Source organism: Triturus cristatus, chromosome 2_2, assembly GCF_964204655.1.
Source record: "Triturus cristatus chromosome 2_2, aTriCri1.1, whole genome shotgun sequence".
Classification (NCBI taxonomy): domain Eukaryota; kingdom Metazoa; phylum Chordata; class Amphibia; order Caudata; family Salamandridae; genus Triturus; species Triturus cristatus.
In genome coordinates, this window is record NC_140582.1 from 492693458 (window position 1) to 492717135 (window position 23678).

At 45.6% G+C, this 23678-nt stretch overlaps 1 protein-coding gene across 2 annotated transcripts in view; it reads left to right on the forward strand.

The window, feature by feature from the left end:
• The window catches only part of GAB1 (GRB2 associated binding protein 1), a 323032-nt gene that overhangs the window by 224550 nt on the left and 74804 nt on the right, over positions 1 to 23678 (forward strand). For both annotated transcript variants that reach the window (XM_085641605.1, XM_085641604.1), the window contains exons 3-4: positions 7630 to 7852; positions 11801 to 12387. In XM_085641605.1, coding sequence (XP_085497731.1) covers positions 7630 to 7852; positions 11801 to 12387 — 810 coding nt within the window. The remainder of the gene's footprint in view (positions 1 to 7629; positions 7853 to 11800; positions 12388 to 23678) is intronic.

Sequence of the window (23678 nt, forward strand, 5' to 3'; positions counted from 1 at the left end):
CCCCACCCCCCTGCTGCCCGGATCCTGCAGGACCCTTAGCGATGCAAAGTCAGCTTTTTAGTCCGGTACACCCCCAACGTCGTATGGAGTTTGTTCAAGATTCAGAGGTGCCACCTTTCTACTAGTCTGAGCCTTACGGGCAACCCCCCCCTACATTTTATCAACAAGACAAATTATATATTACGGATTGTCGATATAGTCTCATCAACTCCAGCTCAGGAAACCAGATTCAGTCCGTCCCTCTGGGTTACTGGCAATCCCGGGCTACTTGATCTTGATCTCCAGGAGTGCAGGCTGCACCTTTCCAAGTCCGATCGTTCTCCTGTTGAGTCAGACGATCGGGCATGTCTCTCTCTCCAGCCACCCCCTGTTCCCGATGTCTTCTTCTGCGCTGCCTTTCCATCCAGCCAGTCCTGCACCTCCATGGGGGTGGCGAAGAAGAGTGATTTTCCGTCCGCTATTACTTTGAGCTTCGCTGGCAAGAACATCATATATTTGATTCCTCGTTGCCGGAGAACTGCCTTCACCCCCTCGAAGGAGCGTCGCTCCTGCTGGACTTTAAGTGTAAAATCCAGGAAGAAGCGGCTAGTCGAATTTTCGTATTGTAGATCTCCCTGGACTCGAGCTGCCTGCAATATTGCATCGCGGTCTCTATAGTTGAGGATTTTTGTGATAATAGTCCTGGGGGCCGCATCCGGTTTAGGCTTTGGGATCGGCGCCCGGTGCGCCGTCTCAGTGGTGAAAAGTGAGGAGAGCCGCTTCGGATTGAGGTGATTTAGAATTAGATCTTCAGGGAAAAGGTCCATGCTCGGCCCCTCCACGTCCTCCGGGACATCAACCACTCTAACGTTACTGCGGCGGGCCCGCCCTTCTTGATCTTCGAGTTTCAGGGCCATTTGACGGTGTTGATGAGTCAGGGTGTTGACCCGTTCCTCAAGCTTTTTCGTACAGGTCTGAAGTTCCAGGACGTTAGCTTCATTAGTTTTAACTTTGTCCGCTCTTTTGTGCATATCCGCTCTCATCAAGTTCATTTCAATGGACATTTTATAAATTTTCGTTTCAAGGGTGGTTCCCAGTCCCTGGATTACAGCCATTATGGATGTGAGGGACGGCTCACCGTCGCCAGGTTGTCCCTCCTGAGCCCCCTCCTCCTGTGGAGTCTGCTTCGGGACAGCATATTTATCTAGTTTGTTAGACTGCACCGCCACGGCACTCTTGGGCTTCATTGTGTAGCCTCACAGATCAGACCCACACTGCATCAGACTGGCACCTCTCCTCGTGATGTTCTGCCCCCTCTCGAAAGGCTGTAGGCCACTTGGGCAGGGGCCGCACCGCGACCGCCGTCTGCGGCCTCCGTACCAGGATGAGTGGCAGGAAGAGGAGCTCTCCCCGCGGTTTCCAGGGGTATCCTCTCGTATTTGCTTGGTAGTGGTTGCGTCTGGGGAGCAGGTTAGATGGGTGTGAGTCGCTGCAGACAAGCCACCCCTCACAGCTATCGTCACGTCGGTGGGTCCTGTTGGTTACTCACCGCGTTGGGCGGTAGGGTCGCAGGTCCATTGCCCTCTAATCCAGCAGAGGGAGAGACCCCCTCTGTTAAGTTCCGCCTCAGGCACGGCTCGTATGATCACTGCAGGGCGCCCCAGTCAGTTCCGCGGTTCTTATTGCTGAGGTTGTTCCGCAAGCGCTGCATGCCTCAAGCAGTCCGCCTCGATTCAGTCCACCTTTCACCGAGGCACGGTGGCGCACCAGGCCCGAGGCTTTACAAGAGGGCCTCCGCTCGTAAGGATAGCCCAACTTAGATGGGGGCCTCCCGCGCCTCCACCTGTGGCCGCCCCCGCCTGACCTCCAAGCAGTAGAGTGTTTTTATCTGTAGGTTCAAGATCGGCAGTCTCTTCCCCCACAGGCAGCGCACTCTCCAATCCGGTCCTCTGCGTTGATGTCGGACACACGCAGAGTCCCTCAGATGCCTTACAAGGGGGCGGGGGGAGGTGGGTGTGACAACAGCACAGTCCCACTCAGGTCGCGCTCAGTCAGTCAATCAGTCTGCTGCCGCAGCGTTTCCCGGAGTGCCAGGCCGCCTCCCGACCCTCCATCCCGCTTCTAGATATATGGGCGTGCCGGGCCGGGGAGGGGGGGTGCGCACAGGCGAGCCCCCGCTCACCTGAGTTTCGGCCGGAGCAGGACCCGCTATACTGCGTCGCCACCAGTGGCTTCTTCCGCTTGGCACCCACCGCCGCAGGAGTGCCTTCCTGGGGGATCTGGGTCCGGCAGTTTCTCTCTCCAGAGCCGATGACCGAGCGGGCCTCCCGCAACATTGTCTGATGTCCGCAGAACCTCACAGAGGGGGTCGGGGGTCCAACTCAATTATTTGTGTAGGTCTGCGATCCAGGGCGCGCCGCGAGCATATCAGCGGCCGCCTACGTCCTACACAGCCGCGCTCCTCCATACCAGTTGCCGGTGCAGCGTCTTCCGGGGCGTAGATCAGCCTCAGGGACCCTTTTCTAAGGCATATTTCCTAGCGATCCGGTCACAGACGATTTATCTGATACGTGGAACACCTTAGGTCTCTTCCTGTCGGATTATAGACAAATGTATAGGGGGATTTGGGCCTCCGCTCCGGCGGAGCTCGCTGGTTAAGCACCCATCTTAGTTGGCGCCAAGCCACGCCCCCCAATTTGTTACGTTTTTTGTGTTTGGCTGCATGACCTGGATTGGTCCATCTTGGTCTTCAAGCAAGCAAAGCTGTGAGCCAGCTTCAGTGAAAGAACAGTCAGGCTGTGGTGACACACCCATTTCCCTGGAACTTACTTGTAAACATTGCCTATTGGGCACGTAACAAACCTGTCCGAAAATGTTAGGCATTTGATTCATTGTTGAGTCCTGGCAAACTTTGCACCAAGTACCCACGTACAAGAAATCCATACTATTCTTTTTAAGGCTTTATTTCAAGCCAATTTTAGAACAGATTAATTAAAACAAATTAACAAAATATTCACAGAAGTCTATATTATTGCAGAGAATGCAAAGGCACACAATGTAAAAAATTATGAAAATGGACAACCTATTACGCGGTACATTGTAAAGGATTTCTTACATGCCTAATCTTTCTTAGCATGAAAGGTTTGCTATTATGAGGGTTCAGTATTTTAGTATAATTATCACACATGCATACCTGAACTTCATCTATTTTCCAGTCCACGACCTGTCTCCGAGACTAGGCCGAATTGCTATGAGACTATGGCCTTGGCGCAGTTACACAAGGAACTGGGGCACACTTAGTTGTTTGTCTTGAAACAAATCAAAGTCTTCGTACACGGTATTAATTAAGCAATAACAAAAAGATTCAGGTCTGAGTGCAGGGGTTTGAGCCTGTGAGCTTCAAAATCTAAACAGACCCTGCCATTAGGTGCATTGACCCACAGAGGTGCAGTGTTCAAAGGCTCCCGTGACAGCTACACAAACTAATTCGCTAGCTCACTGGGATGGGTCCCTCCTCCTGTACATTAAACAAGTCTCTGCAGCAAGCACATTATCCCTACGGGCTATATTAGAAGTGTCAATAGCAATTAAACATGGATTTTCCTAACTGGTGACTTTATCATTTGTGGACAATACATGACATAGAGGGCAGGAGGGTGGCGCAGCAGAGCAGCAGGCTGGGCAGGGGGCCCCGGGGCCACATGGTCGCCGGTCGTGAGCTGCCTGTCCGGGATTCCCGGTCCGGGCTCTGTCCCCGGGGTCCGCTGGAGGGTAGGCGGTGAATGCATTCCAGCGGGGGGCGCCCGGCCAGGGTCCGGGGGCTGCTGTGGGCTCCGCGGTGCCGGACACCTCTGGGACCCCGGATGCTGCAGAGCCGTGGGGCAGCACCTCCGCCGCAGTCAGGCAGGCAGCGAGCTGTCCACCTCAGCGCACTCCTGTCTCCTTCTCTCTCACCCCTCCCGTCCACTCTCTCCTGCCCACTCTCTCCTGCCCACTCACTCGCTGTTCATCTCATGCTCCCTCTCCTGGAGTCTGTGCCCCCTCTCTGCTCCCACCTCTCTACTCCTCCCCCCACCCCCTTTACTTCCTCATCTCCGTCCCCAGGGACCGGGCGCGCAACACCAATTGGACTCAAAGGGCTTCATCCCCCCCCCCCCCCCCCCCCCCCCCCGTGTGTGGCAGCCCGGGATGAGACCGCTTCCCAGTGCCCACACAGCCGCACCCGAGCACTTCACAGGTCTTTGAAAGACCATTTGCATGTTAATGAGGCCTCGCTGGTGTTTCACCCCTTCTAAGAGCCCCTGCAGCTCCACTCTGCCTATTGCTTCAAGATTCAGGCCAGCACCCCCCCCCCCCGCGAAAAAATGTCTTGGCCCCCCCCCCTCGAAATTGGGCTCTAGTTGCGCCTCTGTGTGCAACCAGACCTCTTGCACAACCTAACACATTGCTTTTATAAGTGTTCCCCTTAACTTAATTGTTTTGTTCGGTGTTGATTTTTTCTTCTCCCTGTCACATAATAATAAGATGCACGATACAACTGAAATGCTTGTGACAAAACATCACCAGTAAAACAGTCCGATGTTAGTATTTTTAATTTCACAATATTTATTGCAAGCATATAGTGGATTGGTCAGGTAGCTGCCTGTTTTCTCTTTTTGTTTTTGTGCCGCTTACAAAATATCCATTGCGACAGCTTGCCAAGTCTAGATACATTGGGTTTGCCAATGCTTGTTTGTAGTTACTGTGACATGCGCACAAAGCACTGCATAACAAGCATTTACAATGCAACGGTCTCGGCATTGTTAAAGTTGGAGCTATTGGCATTGCTCATGACATTATTTTTGTTTGTTTTTGTTTTTAACAATGCCGTTTCTTTAAATGTTTTAAAAACAAACACACAAACAAAAATAATGTCATGAGCAATGCCAATAGCTCTAACTTTACCAATGCCGAGACCATTGCATTGTAAATGCTTGTTTTTTGTGTGTTTGATTTTGGTTTAAGTTTGAAGATGGTGGTCTTGTTACAACCAGATGCTTGCATGCCTTTTCTTCATTGGTTGTGTGGCATGTGAAAAGGAGCCAGGCTAAAAAACGTGTATTTCAATAGCATCCTCTGGCTCCTACCCCTTTACTGCTTTCTTAACTACACTATCTACCAGGTTGTTGCAGAGACACAACATTGCTATTTCAGACTAAATTCAACCCCAACCCTGGGGGTCTTTCAAAACCTTGGCTCCTGTGATGACCTTCAAATAATTCTGATTGGGATCCTGGACACCTTCTACAGCACTATTCCCATCACTCCGCAGCACAGATATGGACTATAACTTCACGTCCCTACTCCTGTGTCCTAGGATTGGGCCATGGATCTGGTCATTTTACCCACTTTGATAGTAGACTTGTCAGTATCTTACGTTATCCTCCTTCATGTCTTTTCTTCCTGGTATTTCAAGCTGGACGTACTTAGGATTTTTGCAGTTTGTGTACTCCCCCATTTTATGGCTATTCTTCTCTTTGCCAATAGTAATGCCACAGCCAACAATTTGCATCTTTTAGCCTGTTTAGTTTTGTGTCCCCCAGTAGACAAACTTGTAGTATGTTGGGCATTTGCTCAGCTAGCATTTTTGTCAGGGTGCTTGTCACTGTTTGCCAATAGGGTTGAATCTGCAGGCATGCCAAGGCGGTATGTAAAAAGTCTGCCTGTGTAGCGCTGCAGAGCAGACAGCTGTCGTCTTCAAGAATACGATATTTATACAACTGTGCTGGTGTATAATATATTTGCTGTAAGAATTTAAAATGTAGAATTCGTAGGTTACAATTTGATGTGTGCAGTTGTGCGAGTGCACAGCTGTATCCCCACCTTCTTTGGATAGTGGGCTGCCTAGTGTGTCCTCCCATCTCTACAGAGCCCGTACCTGTACTCTACATTGTTCCCTCTGGGCCGCATTATATAGATTCGTTACCAGCCATTGACGTGTAGATGATGTTAGAAGTATCTGAAGAGCGTTGTGTTGGTGGTTCGCTGGGGAATGTGGGGTAGATGTGTCTCAATGCCACCCGTAATCGAAATAAAGCAAATAGCTTTAGCGGTGTGCAATGTGCTGCTAGCGTGGCATCAGTCTGTGATACGAATTGGCCACTGGGGAATACGTCTTCCATTGTGTATACCCATGTCACACAGCAGTGTTAGCATATTATTTTCTTGCGTCACTGTTATATGTGGATCTTGTCGCAGTGGCAATGCTGGTGCGTATACTGGGAGCTTTTTAGCTTGTTTTGTCAACATGTACCATGCTGCTGAGGTGCAGCGTGCTGGGTTTATTTCAGCTCTTGGGGTGTATTGCTTCAGCTCTAAAAGAAAAGGGGTAAGGGGGTCGACCTTGCCCTAAATGTAACAGCAACTGCCTCAGTCATTGCTTTCCTTCGCTCCCAATACCACTTCATCCAGAACCCATGAGTACCAGCTTGAAGGCCAAATAAATACAACAAAAAGATAAAACTGTTGCGTTACTGAGTGTGTGCGCGTATTGAACATATTCTTGTAAGGTGTATATGTTTTCTTGTAATAAAGGAGGATCACGTTAATTTATGTAGTTGGTACACAGATTGGTCATTTATGGAAAGGAACGCTCACTGAACTTTAATGGATAAGCACTAGATGACAGTGTGAGATACACGTGTGTAGGAAGATAAGTGGTTTAAGCCACAAGCTGCAGGACCACTGGATACTGAAAGCAGGCTTGGATCCCTCCACAAGTACCCTTAGTTAATATTCAGATTTGTATTTTGAATTTTCAGATAAGGATTCCATAAATACCCTTCTGAAAACTGAACTAAAAACATCCATAAACGCACAGCACTATGTCCAAAACGCATTCAGATGGACCATTCGGTTAAACAGGACTGCCAATCGTCTTCCTAGTCAACAACACATACACAATTCAAGGCTGTAGAGCGTGTATCCTTAATAACCGAAGATGGTTGTCTTACTCTGTGGGGCTTTGAAAACCGTTACAGAATCCGCAAGCAGCAATATCCTGTCAACAAGAGGATTACGTTTAAAGATTAAACAAGTCTAGTGTACTAAAGACAGGGCAGGGTACGTCATGTTAGTCATTACCACCAAAAAAGTCATGGTCGTTCGTTTCCAGTGGGAGTTTGACTGCATGGGCAAATACTCTGAGGAGCTAGAAAACCGAATCTGAGCAAATATGTGATTATTCAGACTATCGGAGGGAACCAGAGACAGACAATGGGCTAAGTTCCTTTTATGTCTTCAGGACAAAATCAATCTTGACAAAGGGCCCATAAAGAATAAAATCGGCCTCACCAAGAAGACTGGTGACAGAGAATCGAACCACCCGAGCTGCAAAGAGAATTCCATTGGCAGTTCTTTGAATGGCTGCATTTGTTCTTTTATACACACTTAATATGAAGGTAATGCCCTTAGAATATCCGTATTGCCGTATAAAGGAGCAAGATGTGTACAAAAGGGCATGAATCTCTTTAACTCTCTCATCCGAAACTCCTAATGTGTGTTCGATTCTCTGTGTCACCAGTCTTGTTGGTTCCTTAAGTGAGGCTGATTTTTTGAAGTTTTGTGCATGTAATTCTCGTTTAATAATTGTCAAATGTCTTCTCTTTTCAGATGTTATGAAGCCACCAGGCTTCCCTGCGCAACCCCCTGTTGACTTGCCACCAGCAGTCGGTACTGTAGAGCCATGCGTTCAGGGAGTATCAAACTTTGGAACCCTTCCTCCTCCATACCAGATGATCAACTTACCAGTTTTAGAGCCCTCATCTAGCCAGTCAGATCCTCCTGACTACCTTTTACTAATCAACTGTCGTAGCACGAAGCTTCAAACTACAAGGTAAGCCCTCTTATTTACATTTGCATTATTTACATGCCCCCAACCAGTCTCATGCACCCTATCTCATTTGAGAATCTGCTCACTTGCCTGACACAGGTTCATTAGTTGTTTTCAGAATGCATTTTTCCTGTCGTTTTCATGCAAGAAGTATAATGGAAGGATTTTATTGCTTGGCTCATGCTGGCTGTAGATCATCATTTCTAGTGTTTTCTGTGACTGAAGGACAAGTGTTTGGAATGCGTTTTAGTCTTGTAGACCAGGGTACAAGGACTGCAGGCTCACTAGATGGACAGCAGCAGTACTGCATAACAGTAAATTACTTGCTTGGCCCAGGGTAAAGATGTTATCTGATATCAGTTCATAAAGCATCATAACATCCCTAACCGAAATCTTTGCAAGAGATGGTTAGCCTTCAACAATTCTGTCCACAAATGGGACCAACTGTGCTCAAAAGAAATGAAAGAATTTCTAGAAGGCAACAGCATCATACACCTCCATGCAGCATTGTACCACCCTGAGTCTAATATGGCTGTGGAACGATTTAGCAAAACTCTAAAGGAAGGTATCCGCATAGCGAAAGTTAACAATCTTTGTTTGAGAGATTACGGTTTTGAGAAAGGTGGGTGCTTTCCAACTGACAACATACCACCCAGATGACTCCCTTTTGAACTACTGAAGGGAAAGAAACCACGTTCAAAACTTGCCCCGGCCGGGATGAAGTGGCAGAAGGGCTAGACTGAAGTTCACAATGAACAACATTGGAGGCAGCGTTAAAAGAAACTCCCAAGAGTTGAGTAAAAGGAAGTATGACCAAGACAATCACACCAAAGTGATTGATGTGAGGGTTGGGGACTGGATAAAGATTAAATACTCGAAGGACATGACAGTTGGTTGAGATTTTCAAAAGCCCTGAGGTAACAAAATTGTTTCGCTATGTGATTAAGGCTGAGGATGGAAGAATATGGAACTGAGGGACGAGTAGAAAAGCTGACCCACTCTGTGATCCAGGACAATACAAACACAACACAGGGCAAATTGAACAATAATAGTAGGGCTGCAGTGGTAGATAACCGCCAAGACCAGGGCAGGAAGACAGATGCAAATCCTATGGATGGTACCCTGTACAGGGTACGGACCCGTCCTCGAAACCGCCTATGTATTTTACAGGACTTTGTCACTAAGTAAGGGAAAGTTGGCACTTTGTGTTATTGTGTCATCTTAACTTAATATCTTGTGTGTCTCCATCACATACTAAAGTTCAGTTCTTTCTCTCCCTTCCTAACTTTTGTTTCATTCATTTTAACTGCTTCATAAATATTATTGCATGTGTAAATATGTACGTATTCACTTAGACTTCTTATTTAATCAACCCTAAGATGCTCGTACACTGTTTGCTTTAACATGATCCTTGTTCTCTTTCACACATTTTGTTCCCCTATTGCCTTTCCGTACACTCAATCCTATTTTGAAGTGGTGTGTGTGTGTGTGTGTGTGTGTGTGTGTGTGGTATCTTTCTTTTAAGGTTCCCCCTCCCTTCACCGTCTAATGGAACACTGGTTGAGGGTACTATAGAATGTTGGGATGTGACAGTTGACTGGACTAGCAGCTGGCAACTGTCACTGACAGGTCCCTCTGGGTTGTGGCTGGGGAGTCTCCAAAAAAGTCTCCTTCTTTCCCACATGGACTCTGGTGGTGTTTTATGTCCCATCTCACACCTGTATATCTGTGTTTCTGTACGGCTAAACTGTTTACCAGTAATGCAGACCTCAAATTTGATCAATTTGCTTCAAAGCCCCCCATGCCTTTAAGGTTTATTAAAAAATATTTTGAGAGCACAGCCATCCAAAAGTGTAGTGATGTCAACCTCAAACATTAGTTTTGTGCCCCAGTAACCAACCTACCTGTATTGTCTGGTGCATCATATACCTTTCATCTTCCTGGAACCAGTGGAAAGGAGGTATCGTGGTGGTGCGTCTTTGTAAGAATGTCTGTAAAGGATCAAGGTGGCTGGACGGGGCAGAAACGAAAGGACCCATGGAACATGCGATTCCAAGTGCAAGTGTTTCCACATGATGTGTTAACCTGATTAGGGGATAGTTGTTTATGTCTCAATATTCTGAAGGAAGGAGGAAAGAGGTGGGAGTAGTAGTCGAAAGTCAAGAGCGTGCGTTCGCTGTATATCATATATATTGTATTGTTAGCTATAGTAGTAGTTAATGTTTAAAGGTGAGGATAAAGACAGAGGACTAAGGATTTGGCATTCTAAATGGTATCAAAGGATTATGGTGATGTCCATTTTAATTAAAAAAAATAATCAAAAAATGTTTAATGGCAGGTGAGTCCCGCCCCAAAAAAACAAATGTGGTACTTGAGAACTTTGAGGACTGTTGCTAACTGATAATGTATAAGGATACCTTAAAAGAGGGTCGATCTCTTGAGTTACTGAGTCAAGCCTATTGTCTCAGGTTATTGCTTATCAAACCTAATAAACAGATGAAAAGGTTTGTTGTACATGTAGTCAGTTGTCCATTACCATCCAGCTATTCAGTCCAGCAGTATTCGTTTTCAACAGTACTTAATGTGAGCCAGTGGGCTCACCAGTACTCCTTTTGGGGACCGGCACTTACATTTCCTCATCAGACATTCACCCGAGAGCAAGAGAGGGAAAAAGACAAAGTGGAAAGGAGGTGGAAGTGTCTGGTAGTGGATTAAAGAGGCATTCTGCGTGTCGACATTTAATAGCATCAGCTGCATTTTGGGCACCAGCACTCATTCTTTTACAAATTAAGCACTGTTTTCAATCTGAATGCCTATTATTGTTCTCTCATGATTAATGAATGGGTTTTGTTGGCATGGTTGGAAAAGGCGGGTTTTTCAAAAATGGTCTATCATAACTTGTTTTCATGATACACCACCAGAACATTTATAGTCAATTTAGTTGTCCTCCGTTTACAACTGGTATTACTACAGTATTTAGTGATCCTTGTCGTAGTGATGCCCACCTATTTCAAACCACCGGGTCATTTGTTCATATTGTTTGCTTCCATGCTATTACAGTGGGTGAGTTGCGGCAGTTACCAGATCCAGTGTGATACTTGGTTCTATTTAGCAGCAGATACCATAGTTCCCACATAAATAATGACCAACAACGTCCGTTAAATTGCAAAGAACTGTTTGTGTAAAAGTAGCATTATCTTGTGGTTTGGTGAACATTTAACATATACGTGTCGCGCATCCCCCTTTCCCGATCTTATCTGAAAAGCACATTGACAAATATATGGCTCTGTGACCTTGAGTATGTAGCAGGTACCTTAAAAGTTCCCCTGGTGCTCTGGTCTGGTCTCATTATTGTGAGATGTACTGCCTACACCCCTGTGCTAGGATAGTTTCCCTTCATGTGGCAGTAATAATGGAAAACATTTGAAAGCTGTATTTTCATTTTTGTGGCCGGTTACAGGCATTATATTAGGTGAATATTACATTAACTTATGGAATGACAGAGAAACTACCACTAAAAAGTGAGTAGCTTGTTAATTTGAAGGCATAAATATTATTTCTGACAAAAAAGTAACATTGGTTTTGAATAGCATTGCAAATACAGTTTGATAACTAACAAATATAAACAAAAGCTTATTTTTGTGGGAGCATGGGAGTTGTCATTCAAAGGAAACCCTAGTATTATCTCAGCATTGACATGTTTTGGCATTAAAATTAGTTTGTTGAACATATGTGACTCATTTGTTGAATAACCTGTTTTATGATGATTTATTGCATGCATCCTTCTTCAAAGCTAATATCCAGCAATACTTAGGTAGTTTCTGAATGTTGGATTGCTGAGGGCTTCTTTTACTTCTATATGTTCATGTTTTAAACATTCCATATTTGGTTGTTTGTTCCACTGGCATTGACTGTATCTTTATAATGTATCTTTATAATGTTTATGTCTAGATCGCATGCTGACTCCGTGAAATCCACCTCCTCTGAAACAGACTGCAATGACAATGTACCTTCTCACAAACACACAGCTCCCCCAGTGAGCAAACACACAGTAAATGGATTTTTTCAGCAGCAGAGTGTGTATGACTCTCCTCCTGTCCGTGCCGGTTCTGTGGATTCCAGCCTTTACCACCTTCCAAGAAGTTACTCTCAGGATGCTTCCCCAAAGACCTCTCCATCAGAAATGGATGCAGAAGGAGAACTATATACTTTTAATGTCCCAACAATGTCTTCAGTGGAAGGTCAAATGAGGCATTGCTCTCTTAGTTATGACATTCCTCCCACACCCGGAGGGACCTACCAGATTCCACGAACTTACCCTGAAGGATCATTGTCTCCCTCCAAGTTGGAGCCTATTCTAGACGTTCCTCCTCCACGACCACCAAAACCTTCCTATTCAGAGCGCTCCCCCGTGGACACTTACTGCACCACACGTACGTCTTCAGAGACAGACAGCAATTACTGTATTCCAACATCCGGCATGCCAGCATCACGTAGTAATACCATTTCAACTGTGGATCTAAACAGGTGGAGAAAAGGTTAGTATTTTTATTTCTTATAATTGTTGTCCAGCACTGCTAACTTGGTTCAGGGGATAATACACATCTTCCCCTAAACTATATAGGTGGTGGAAGCCACTAATGTGGCACCCTGATACAACTTGCCCAACAAATTCGCATTCTGCCATTTATTTAAAATAATCCTTAGTTGCTGGAAGTAACCAGGAGATGGCCTCCCACTTCTCCATATCTGTGTGAGGTTATTTGTTCTGGGCAGGTGCTACGTTAACTTATGATGAACCATAGTATCAACACCTGTAAGGCTATTTGCTGTTTGCTTTGTTATTCTCTACTTAGTATCTCCATTTCCCTTATTAGCTTTATCCTGGAACAGAGTTTTAATTTGCAATCCATTTTATGTTAATTTGTACTCTTTAAAATCATTTATGAACTACAGGGGAGACATTGCATCAGGGGAAATGCAAACCGTATTCTTGCATGTCATCCTGTTGGTATTTCCTAATTGTGTACAGATAACCTGATGAGTACTTTCATTCCTCTGACTTCTCATACATGTGAGGCCTCAAAGTACAGAAACACTTTGGTAATGCTGCCCTCACCATCCTACGTGCTGTAGATGTTTGCCTCCATCTCAGTTGCATTCTTATTTACACTTAAACTGTGTAAAATATGACTTTTACCTCACTAGGTACATGCTCAGCCATGTGTTTCACAGTTCTTCCCCTTTTATCAAGAAGATTGTGGCCCTTCAGGCAATAATTCAATGTCGGGACCGGAGGCTCTGATTATGCTTTTCTTTCTCCGCTTTATTCACTACATAACATTTTCAGCAGCTAGAAAAGCAATACGAAAGATTTTATCCCAAACACAAAGGGGAAAAAAGACCATTTGAAACCAAGAAAAAACTAACCAGATCTGTACTGAGACTGCAACTCCCATAAGTCCATAGGAGATGATACACCACAACTCCTTTCAAAGTGTCCATGATAGGTAGATAGCCCCTCCGTTTTGGTTGGCCTTCCTCTATCTTCGCCGCTTCGCAGCCATTAAGTCGTTTTTCTCTTTGGCTTCTATTATTGCTTGAAATTGCTTAATAAGTGCTACTTGTGGCCCCGGAGCACTGGTTCCTTAAGGACCGTGCCTGGGAGAAACTGTATTGCATGATCTGCTGTCTCATGCCTTTTAGATTCCTCGCAGCCGCGGGAGCGTTTCTTCGCGCTTTACGCGGCCGATCGCATTCACTGCGGTGCTTCCCGAACCCACTAGGGGGACTCGCGCGTCTCGTTGCTCCCGCGGCGCGGCCTCCTCAGTTGAGCCGCGCTGTGTGAGCTGCACCGCTGCGAGTCTTGTCCCCTGCTGCCACACCGTTACGCCCTTCGGGGTCTGTATTTTCCCCCTAATTACAGTAATTAACGCCCCGGTGGGGGTCCGTACTGCGGCTCAGCCACGCCAACCACCTCAGGGCAGGTTTGTGCACAGATTACCTTTATCACGTGCTGGGTGGTGTTTTGGGTCCTATCAGCTTGCTGAGGGCCTGCGCGCATTGGAGGCAATTGCAAGCTTGATCGCTGTTTTATTCCGCACCCCAGCTTTGCAGTCGTTAGGTCTGCCCACATTGGGTTCTTCCCAACCTTTAAAGAAGTGAGGCTATCCCCTCCAGGCATACTGTTAGTTTCCCCTGTTCCTTTAGAGCAAATATTTTATATCGTCACTATCTGTGGTCTAGCATGGAACAGGAAGGTCTTTATGAGGAGGAGGAAGTGGTCCAGGAGTACCTCCCCTATGATGACAATTATTTTTGACACTGGACCACTCCATTTACAGGTGTGTAAATGAAGTTGTGGGCCCTATGGAGCAGCACCTGTCTGACCGCATTGTGCAGGAATGCATCAAATTGGCGCAAACCCACTTGGGAGACCCAGGCCCCGTGGTTAATCCAACCCCTGCTGAGGGTCCCCTGCCTCCTAAGTGTTGCACTGAGGGTGGCCCCGAAGGGGGTGGACAAAAATGCATTTGAGCGCTTTTCTCACTAAAATGGTACCCCCCCCTGCGCCACTTCCTTACCCGGAGCCTATCCAGTCTCCCGCGCCAGTTTCCCCGGCTACTGTCGTGGGATTGCCAACTGATACAGATGAGGACAAGGGGTCTTCGCTGTCTTGGCGCCTGACCAGTGCTTCCACCGCCTTGCCGCAGGATAGTGCGGGCATGCTGGACCCGGACAAAATAATCCATCCTCTGTCAACAGCCTGGGCGCCTGGGGACAAAGTGGCCAAGTTTGTGGCGGGCCGCCTCTGCAAGCCCCTAGAGAAGGATGCAAGGGGGTGTTTGAGGGCAGAGTGTCCGCTACCCACATTGGAGGGGAAAGTAGCCTTCACCCAAGATGGACTCCAAGATGGCCACCGTTTTGGCCAAATACATGAAAGACCCTCGTAAGGGCATCGATCTTTCCTGACGTTCCTGTCAGGATAAGCTGCTGGATGCATTATGACCCCTAACGTGACCGGTCGTGGCGGGGGGGGGGGCACGTGTGTGACCAGCCGTGGCGGCCAGCAGTATCCCACCAAGGGACAAGTGTGGAGGCAGTACAACTCAACCGCCAATTACACAAACTTTTACCCCACCAGGGGACAGCGATTCCGAGGCCGTGGTGGCTTCAAGAGCAATGCAGGCGGCAGTGGTTCCAACGGCAAGTGTAATTCCTGCAGCACAGGTCCGTATCTGGGGCGGCTAGAGGCCTTCTAGGGTGCTTGGGCAGATATTACCACAGACGCTTGGGTTTTGCAAACAATCCGAGGGTTTCATATAGAATTTTACGATCTCCCTCGCCAGGAAAGCTTTCCGCGTCCCATCACCTTCTCCTTGGCCGATGCACAGCTGGTCGATGAGGAGGTGTCTGAGCTGCTCCACAATGGGGCCAATTGTCGTTCAGCTCTGCACCCCAACGGGTTCCTTAGAAACATCTTTCTGGTGGACAAAACCGATTGGTGGCGGTGCCCGGTAATCAACCTCAGTGTTCAACGGGCTGTTGGTTTACCAGCATTTCAAAATGGAGGGGATTCACCTCTTCTGAGACGTCATTCTGCCAGGCGATTGGATGGTCCGTCTGGACCTCAAGGATGCCTACCTGGTGGTTCCCATCCATCCGCCACATCGGCGATTTCTACAGTTTTGCTGTAGAGATCAGATTTTAGAATGTACCGCCCTTCCGTTCGGGCTTTCATCTGCGCCTTGTTGCTTCACAAAGGTGCTCCACCCAGCGGTGGAGTTCCTGAGGAGCCAGGGCATACGTAGGATTGTTTACCTGGACGACCTCTTACTTATGGCGCAATGTCCCAGGAAGTTAGCGATTCAGTTACAGCAAACTGTTTCTCTTTTGCAGAGGTTGGGTTTCGTCATCAACGGAGACAAGTCAGTCCTCGAACCTGCTCAGAGGGTAGTGTTCCTCGGGTTTCCCGAGGATTCACTCCTCTCATCCTTGAGCCTGCCGTCTCAGAAGATGGCCAAGATTTGGCACAAGTTGAGACGAAGCATCTCCAAAACTCATACCTCTCCGTCAGATTGCCCGGGTGGTGGGCCTTTTGTCCTCGTCCATCCAGGCAAACTCAGGAGAGGTCTGTCATACGATCAGACAGTTCCGCTCTTGGCAGAAGTAAAGGAGGAAACGTCATGGTGGCTCACACACAGGGAGGCCTGGAACGGTCGGGTGATCTTTTCGGTCGGTCCCGGACCTAGTCATAGAATCCGACGCCAGCAGGTCGGGGTGGGGCGCCCGTTGCAGGGAATTCACCACAGACTGGGCCTGGTCATTCGATGAACAGGTATTGCACATGAATTGTTTGAACAGGTCTGAACAGGTATTGCACATCAATTGTTTAGAGCTCCTAGCGGGGTCTTTCGACATTCAATGCTGGACCAAGTACAGAGTACGTTCATGGGTCCTGTTAAAGATGGATAACGTCTCCACGGTCCGTTATGTCAACCACCTACGGGGCCCTTGCTCCTGAGCCCTAGCGAATTTGGCGAAGAAGATATGGGACTATTGCCTGGCGCATCACATATCGGTGACAGCAGGGTATCTGCCGGGCAAAGTCAACCAGGGGGCAAATTGGCATTCTAGGCATCTGAAGGACTTCAGCCAGTGGAAACTGGACGTTCGAGTTTTCGAATGGTTGACCTATGGGGGCCTTTCTCAGTGGATCTCTTTGCGTCTCGCCTAGACCACCAGCTCCCGTGCTTTTTAAGCCACTGGCCAGTTCCATCCTTGCTAAGGCCACAGACTCGTTCCTGCTGGAGTGGGGTCAGGAGAGGGGTTCTACCTTCCCTCCATTCTCGATGGTGCGTACGGCGGACTAGATCCGCCACCAGAGAGCGGAAATGGTAGTGGTGACGCCGTATTGGAGGTCCCATGTTTGGTTTCCAGTTCTTATGGAACGTTTTGGGGATTCTCCAATCCTACTCCCCCGGTTTCCTTCTGCTGAATCCGGACGAGGAACAGCACCATCTGATCACCCAGGGTTCGCTCACAGGACTTTCGAGACCGGCTGTGGTCCTCTTATCCAAGGCCTGGGCAGACAGTACCTCAAAGCGTTCTCGTTCCGCCTGGACTAAGTGGATACATTGGTGTATTCGACAGGACCTGGATCCCACGGTCGCAGGAGTTGTTCCCATTTTACATTTTCTGGCGGAATTGACGGCCTGTTCCATTAATGCGGTGCGTTTCGCGATGTCGGCTGCTCATTGTCCGGTGGAAGGAGTTCCGGCTGGAGAGCACCCTTTTGTCTGTAGACTCCTTAGGGGTATTAGTCTTTCGTTGCCTCTGGAGCCTCAGTATTCTGTCCTCTTGGACATCAATCTGGTCTTGAATCTCTTCCTCTCTTGGCAGCCCAATAAGTATCTTTCTTTGAAGGAAACTTCAGCCAAGTTGGCCATGTTATTATGCCTGGTTTCCTGTCGTAGGGTATCTGACGTTCGGCACTGGACATCTCAGCGAGAGTTTGATCTCCAGATGGGGTTACGTTTTGGGTCGCCGTACTAAGTCTTCCTCTAGAACGATTTCGTGCCCAGCTTTTATTGATGTCCCCAAGCTGTGTTATGAATTGCCCCAAGGCATAAGACGATATGACTCCAGAAATTCTCCATCCGGGTGAACATCAACTTCTTATTGCCTTAAAGCGCCACAAAGCAGTCCCCTCATCCACTATAGCCAGGTGGGTGCGGTGGGTCATGCAAGAGGCGGGCACTGATACGAAACAGTTCGGAGCTCACTCAGCCAGGGTGGGCCATGGCTTCTAAGGTTTTTTCCTTGGGAGCCTGTTTGGAGGACTTAATGCGTGCTGCGGATTGGTCTTCGGATTCCACATTTAAGCGGTTTTATTTCAAACTGGTTGTGGACGTTGCTCAGTTAGTGGTAAGTAAGCTTTGAACTCCGGTCCTGACATAGAATCGAAATTTGCCTAGCATAGTAACGGTAAGTTTCAATTCTATTGAGGACACTGAGGCGAGGATTATCCCTCCCTCAGCATAATATCGTGCGAACCCACCCGTATGTAAGTAACACGTTTTTCAATTCTTTGAGCTATGCTGTTTTAAATTGAGAGTTCACGTTGCTCGCTAGCAATGATTTGCTTGAGTTTTAATTAAGAGGGTTGGACCTCGGAGAACCTTACGTTGTCTTTCTGTGTTTTAGGGAATGACGGCTCAAAACAGGACCAGTAACAATGTGGCGTGACTCGCGCGAAGAAAGAGGAAGGACAACCAAAATGGAGGGGCTATCTACCTATCATGGACACTGTGAAAGGACTCGTGGTGTATCGTTTCCTAGGGACTTATGGGAGTTGCAGTCTCAGTCTCAGTACAGATCTTGTTCGTTTTTTCTTGGTTGCAAATGTTTTTTTTTCCCTTTGAGTTTGGGATAAAATCTTTTGTATTGCTTTTCTGGCTGCTGAAAATTTTATGTAGTGAATAAAGCGGAGAAAGAAAAGCATAAACCTCGCCTCCGTGTGTCCTTAATAGCTGTTGTAATTCTCGCCTCCTCCATTTTTGCCAAAAGTGATATGATTCTGGACAAAACGTTTACATTCACTTTGTCTGAGTTCCTTTAGTAATTCACATAACATTACCATTACACTCAAATATTGATATGCACGTATTTCTTTTTTGAAATATGCAAAAAGTCTGAGCCTTTTTAGAAGTATAGGTACACCTAAAATAAGAGTTTAAAGTCTATTTTAGCAGCTTGATATCAATTTTGACCATTCAGTCCCCGGTTTGTAATCAGCAACAACTTTGATTTAAGGGAGTCAAAATAAATGCACAAAATGAATAAATAGTTTCCGAACTGGGAGGCAGGGTTAATAACCTTGAGGCCAACCTTGTTCAACAAGTTGACAACTGCAAGTAGCTACAAAGGTGTATTCTGCTTATGAAGGAGCAAAATATAAGCCTCCAAGTAAAGTGTAAAACGGGTCACGACTGAATAAAATTTACATCCGCCGTGTCCCCAGTGATGACGCCCGAAAAGAATTACCAGAATACTCCTTAGACTTGTTTGACGCCATATTGGCAGGAAGGAACTTGTAATCCTATTAGGTTGTACCTAGCAAACTGTCTCTTGTCAGGAACAGGACCCCTGATCCCAGACATACCAATCTGTGATCATTTTTAGTCTGACAAAGAGACAATTAAAATCAAAGCCGGACAGGATGGCATATCTTTTAATAATTCACAAATCCAAATATTCTAAGATCTTGCCCCAGTAATACTGGCAAAGTAAAGAACCTTCAGTTACTGACATTCTACACTCTAAAGACATTAAATAGAAGTGCTACTCCAGTGCAAGCTGATATTTCATTCTGAAGATGAACTTAGAGTGACCGCTTCACTAGGGGAGTCTCAAAACATAAATTTAAACATAGATGAAGAGAAGACACCTACCCTCCCCCCCCTACCCAGACCAAAGATCAGCGATCCTGATGAAAGATGGAAGTACACCACAAGGTAAACTAGATGCCAGCTGGTGGGAGTGAGATTGAATCCAGTAAAGAATGAGTACTACAGCTTTGTGGATCCATCTGCGAGGCTAAAAAGGAAGATAGTCTGCTGAATTGCCTACAGGTAAGAGCCTCTGCGATTAATCATACTAATAATGCCTAATAGGGGTAATATGTAAACTAGTTTAGGTAGTTGATGGAGGACTGTGCCTTCTTAATGAGTTTCTCGTAAGTGGAATGATTTCCAGAATTCATTGATAGTTTCCAAACATGGTGTGTTTATTCAACATTTTCACACACAGAACAAAAGACAGTCGACACCGGATTCGCCCATTTGGCCTGACCGCCGTGGGTTTTCTCAGGGAAGGGAGCAGTCGCTGGTAATCCAGTCCTGTAATTAATGTGTGTGGCGGTCTCTGCGCTCCCAGGAATGATGTTGGATGTCCTTTGTTCTATGTGTGAAAATTACGAAGGCACAGTTCTCCACCAACAACCTAAACTTGTACTCCGTAATGGATTTTGGGTGCAGCCATTTATGAGGCACGTGCCAACTTCAACATTGGGTCCTGACCACTGTAATACTAAAGCCCAGAGTCTGCCAGCCATCTCAGTAACCTGTAATATGTAGACTAGCTTGTTTCTCGAAGTGAAGGAAGCCGGACCAGGGAGGGGTTAATTGACTCAACAAGTCTGATAACCCCAACCAATAGTACCAAGGAAGGATAGATAGAGCGGCCAGACTCCTTAAACAACACTTCAATATCTGTGAATACCAAAAAAGAGGCATTGGTCACCAGGAATCTAAAAGTTGTTTTCAAGCAGTTAATGTCTCGTTTTGGAAGGGCAAATGAACCCACTGCATCCTCACAGAGGCACTTACAGCACACCTAAACAAAGTATGGAATTTGAGATTTAACTTGAATTCTACTTGTAGAGATGTCACACAAACTCTTAAAATTGAAAACCACCACTTACAATGTTAGGGGCCTTAATAATCTCACAATATAATAAGCATATTAAAAGACCTACAGGTCATAGGAACAGATATTTGTTCCTGACCGAAAGCCCACTTAAGTCTAAGTAACATAGACTGAGCTCTATATAGTTCCCTGCACAATATCATGCAGAGGCCAAGTAAAAAATTCTACTCCGCCTCAAAACGTTATTTATTGCACAGCAGAGTTAAACAGACAAATCAGGGCAATTGTCTACACTACCTTTGTGGAATAACCATGTACTGTCAGGCAGGATAGCAGCCATCAAAATGACTGATCTCCCAAACATCTTGTACAGTTGCCGAACCTTACTCCTACCCTATTAAGAAAGGATAACTTGTCTTCAAGTTATTATAATACCTTTATGTGGAGTGGAAAAAATTTAGACTTGGCACCAAGGTATGCACCACACTTCAAAAACTGAGAGAAGTTGGAGTGTTGCACATGCTCTTTGACTATTAATCCCCATGAATTAAGATAGATCATCGAATGGCTACAGGATGAAACTAACAAAATGGTGGTATATAGACCACAATTTAGCAAGTTAACTATATTCTCATCCACACTCACCAGTAAAGAGTAACTTAGAATTGACACATGAATTGCAATTGTGGATACAGAAAGGGCACTTTAGACCCTGTAGAGCTCTTTGAAACCGGCTGGGTTAAACCATTTGGAAGATATTCAAAATTAATATGAAATTCTGGAAACTTTCCATTTCTTCCAGCTTACACATTGAATGTTTTTACACTGGCTTCTTTTTTAAGCAAATACTTAGTCTCCACTATATATATACTCAGTACAGCACAAAATTCTCACCATTCCCATATCAGATGAAATCGTAATGAAACCTCAATATCCCTCTACATTCAAAGCAACTTGGGAGAACTCTTCCTTAGAGCTAACAACTTGCCACAACTTGCCCAGCGGAAGGAAGTAACCTTGAAAATATAATTCAGGTGGCACTAATCCACTGATCATTTACACATGATAGGTAAAGTGAGGGAAATTGGGTTATTAGTGAAGGTGGGTGCCTATCAACATCAAGTAATTACAGTCCTGGTCAAGGAGAACCCTTAAAGTCAGAAGATTGACCAGAGCTTAGCCCCCCTAGTAGCTCTGGCACAGACAGGCATAACTTGGGGCAGTACCAAAATAGTAATTAAGCCACAAGACAATAAATATCCTAAACTGAATTAGAAAAATAGTGGACATTTGTGGTAAATAAAATTATACCAAAACCACAACCAATCCAGTATGGGGAACTCGAAATATGAATTTTTAAAGTTTAAAATAAATATAGTACCTAAAAGTATTAAACCGCAACCGCGTTCAACTGGTCGTTCTATATCGGGCTGTAGGTGTGATTTTAAGCTAATCGTGATGGAGCACGAGTTGGATACAGGTTCGACCTGGTTGGTCAAAAATCTTCCGCAGGATAAGACAGCAGGCTGTAGCTGGAGAGGGCTCCACACAGTCAAATAGCGGTTGGACGCCATCCGGATGAAGCTGTTGGTTTTGATGGGAAAAGCTCAGTGTGTGAGGAATTTTGATTTTGCACCCAGGGAAGCCCTTTCACCATCCAGATACCTTTGCCTTTCCCTGTGAAGATTTCTACATATGCACTTAGTCACTTTTTCGGTGCTCAGCATCCTTCAGCAGGACAAGGCTGCAGGCTGTAGCCAAACAGGGCACAATGAGGCCAGATACCTTCTCCGTAAGGTCTGTCTGAATTTGTTGCTGGGGAGAAGCTCAGAGGGGGACAACCCGAAATCTTCAGCCCAGCAGCAACACAACTTGGCTTGGCAGATCGCCCTGCCTCCATACTCTTTGACCCAAATAAGTTTTTACTCTGTATTGCCACTGTCATTATTAGCTGTCCTCCACTTGTGTAGGCTGGTTAAGGTGACCGTATCGGGGAGACAGGCTGTTAGGGTGCTCAGTCATGAGAAGGCTCTGATCGCTGAGGTACATGATATCTAATTCCCACATTTTCTTAATATTTATGTGGCATGTCTGTAGTTTTATGTAGAATCATTTGGTGTCCTAATAATGTCTCCAGACTCTTTTAAAGCCAAAGTTCAAGTACTGGGATGATCACCTGTCCCCACAGTGGGAAGATCGTAAGCTTCATCACTCGTCATATGTGTGTGTGTGTGTGTGTGTGTGTGTGTGTGTGTGTGTGTGTATATATATGTATGTATATATATATTTATGATGCACACATATTTGCAAACATTTTGGCTAAACATTTGAATATTGGAGACCAACTGCCTTCATGCAGTGTTAAAATAGATATAAAATAAATGTATGCACAGTAATAGAAAATGAGGTTCCCCAGTCGGAGGTAAAAGATCTGTTCGCAATCCAATTTCGTGGGAGATGTTAATAAAACATTTGTAACTTAAAATTCAAAACCGTTCTATATATCCTAACTATAACGAACTACAGGCGACTGTCAGTATGTTATATACCATATTCAGCTCCAAAAGCACAAGGAAGGAAAGACCACACTCTAAGTCAGCTGGTGATTTCGGTGTTTATTTCACAAACAATTGGCATGGAAATATTCAGATTTCCGTCTGTTAAATCTAGTTCAATTGGATCTACATTCATGTATTTATGTTGAGTATTTATTGATACATGACACTCAAGCTTATTCCACATATGGGTTCATTAACCACATACCATGCTTAAAGAATACTGTCACTAAATTCATGGTTTGAAATTTCTTTAAGGTATTAATGATTTGCTCTTCTACAAGATACTATGTGTTCTATTAATTTCTCCCACTTTTTGGAGCCTATTGTGCAAATTTGTAACAATTACAAAAGTGTCTAAATATTCAGTCTTACAAAAAATGTGTAGAAGGAACCTACATGAATGTGTAATATCATCTCTGGTTTGTTATTGCAGTGCACTGGGATAGAAAAGCAATTAAAAGCACATTTGACAGTCTCCTTAAAAATAACCGTTCCAATTCATTCATGATTACAAATTTTAAATATAGAACAATTTGTAATTCAAATAAAATTTTGATACAAAATTAATGGATCATTGTAAATCTGTGTTAATTTACAGCAATTCATTATCTTGGTCAGTTTATTTGTTGTTCGAAACAAGTTCCACAAATCAGGGAAAATTAATCTAGGCGTGTGCTTATGTCATCTAATGTGCAAAGCATCACTTAATTCTCCCAGGAAACCTAGAGTAGGTGATCAAAGAAATTCTGTAATGGGCCATGAGAGCAAGGGTTCCACTACTCTAATTGGCATGGATCGAATTGTATTTGATCAAAAATTCAAATACAGAAATAAATAAACAG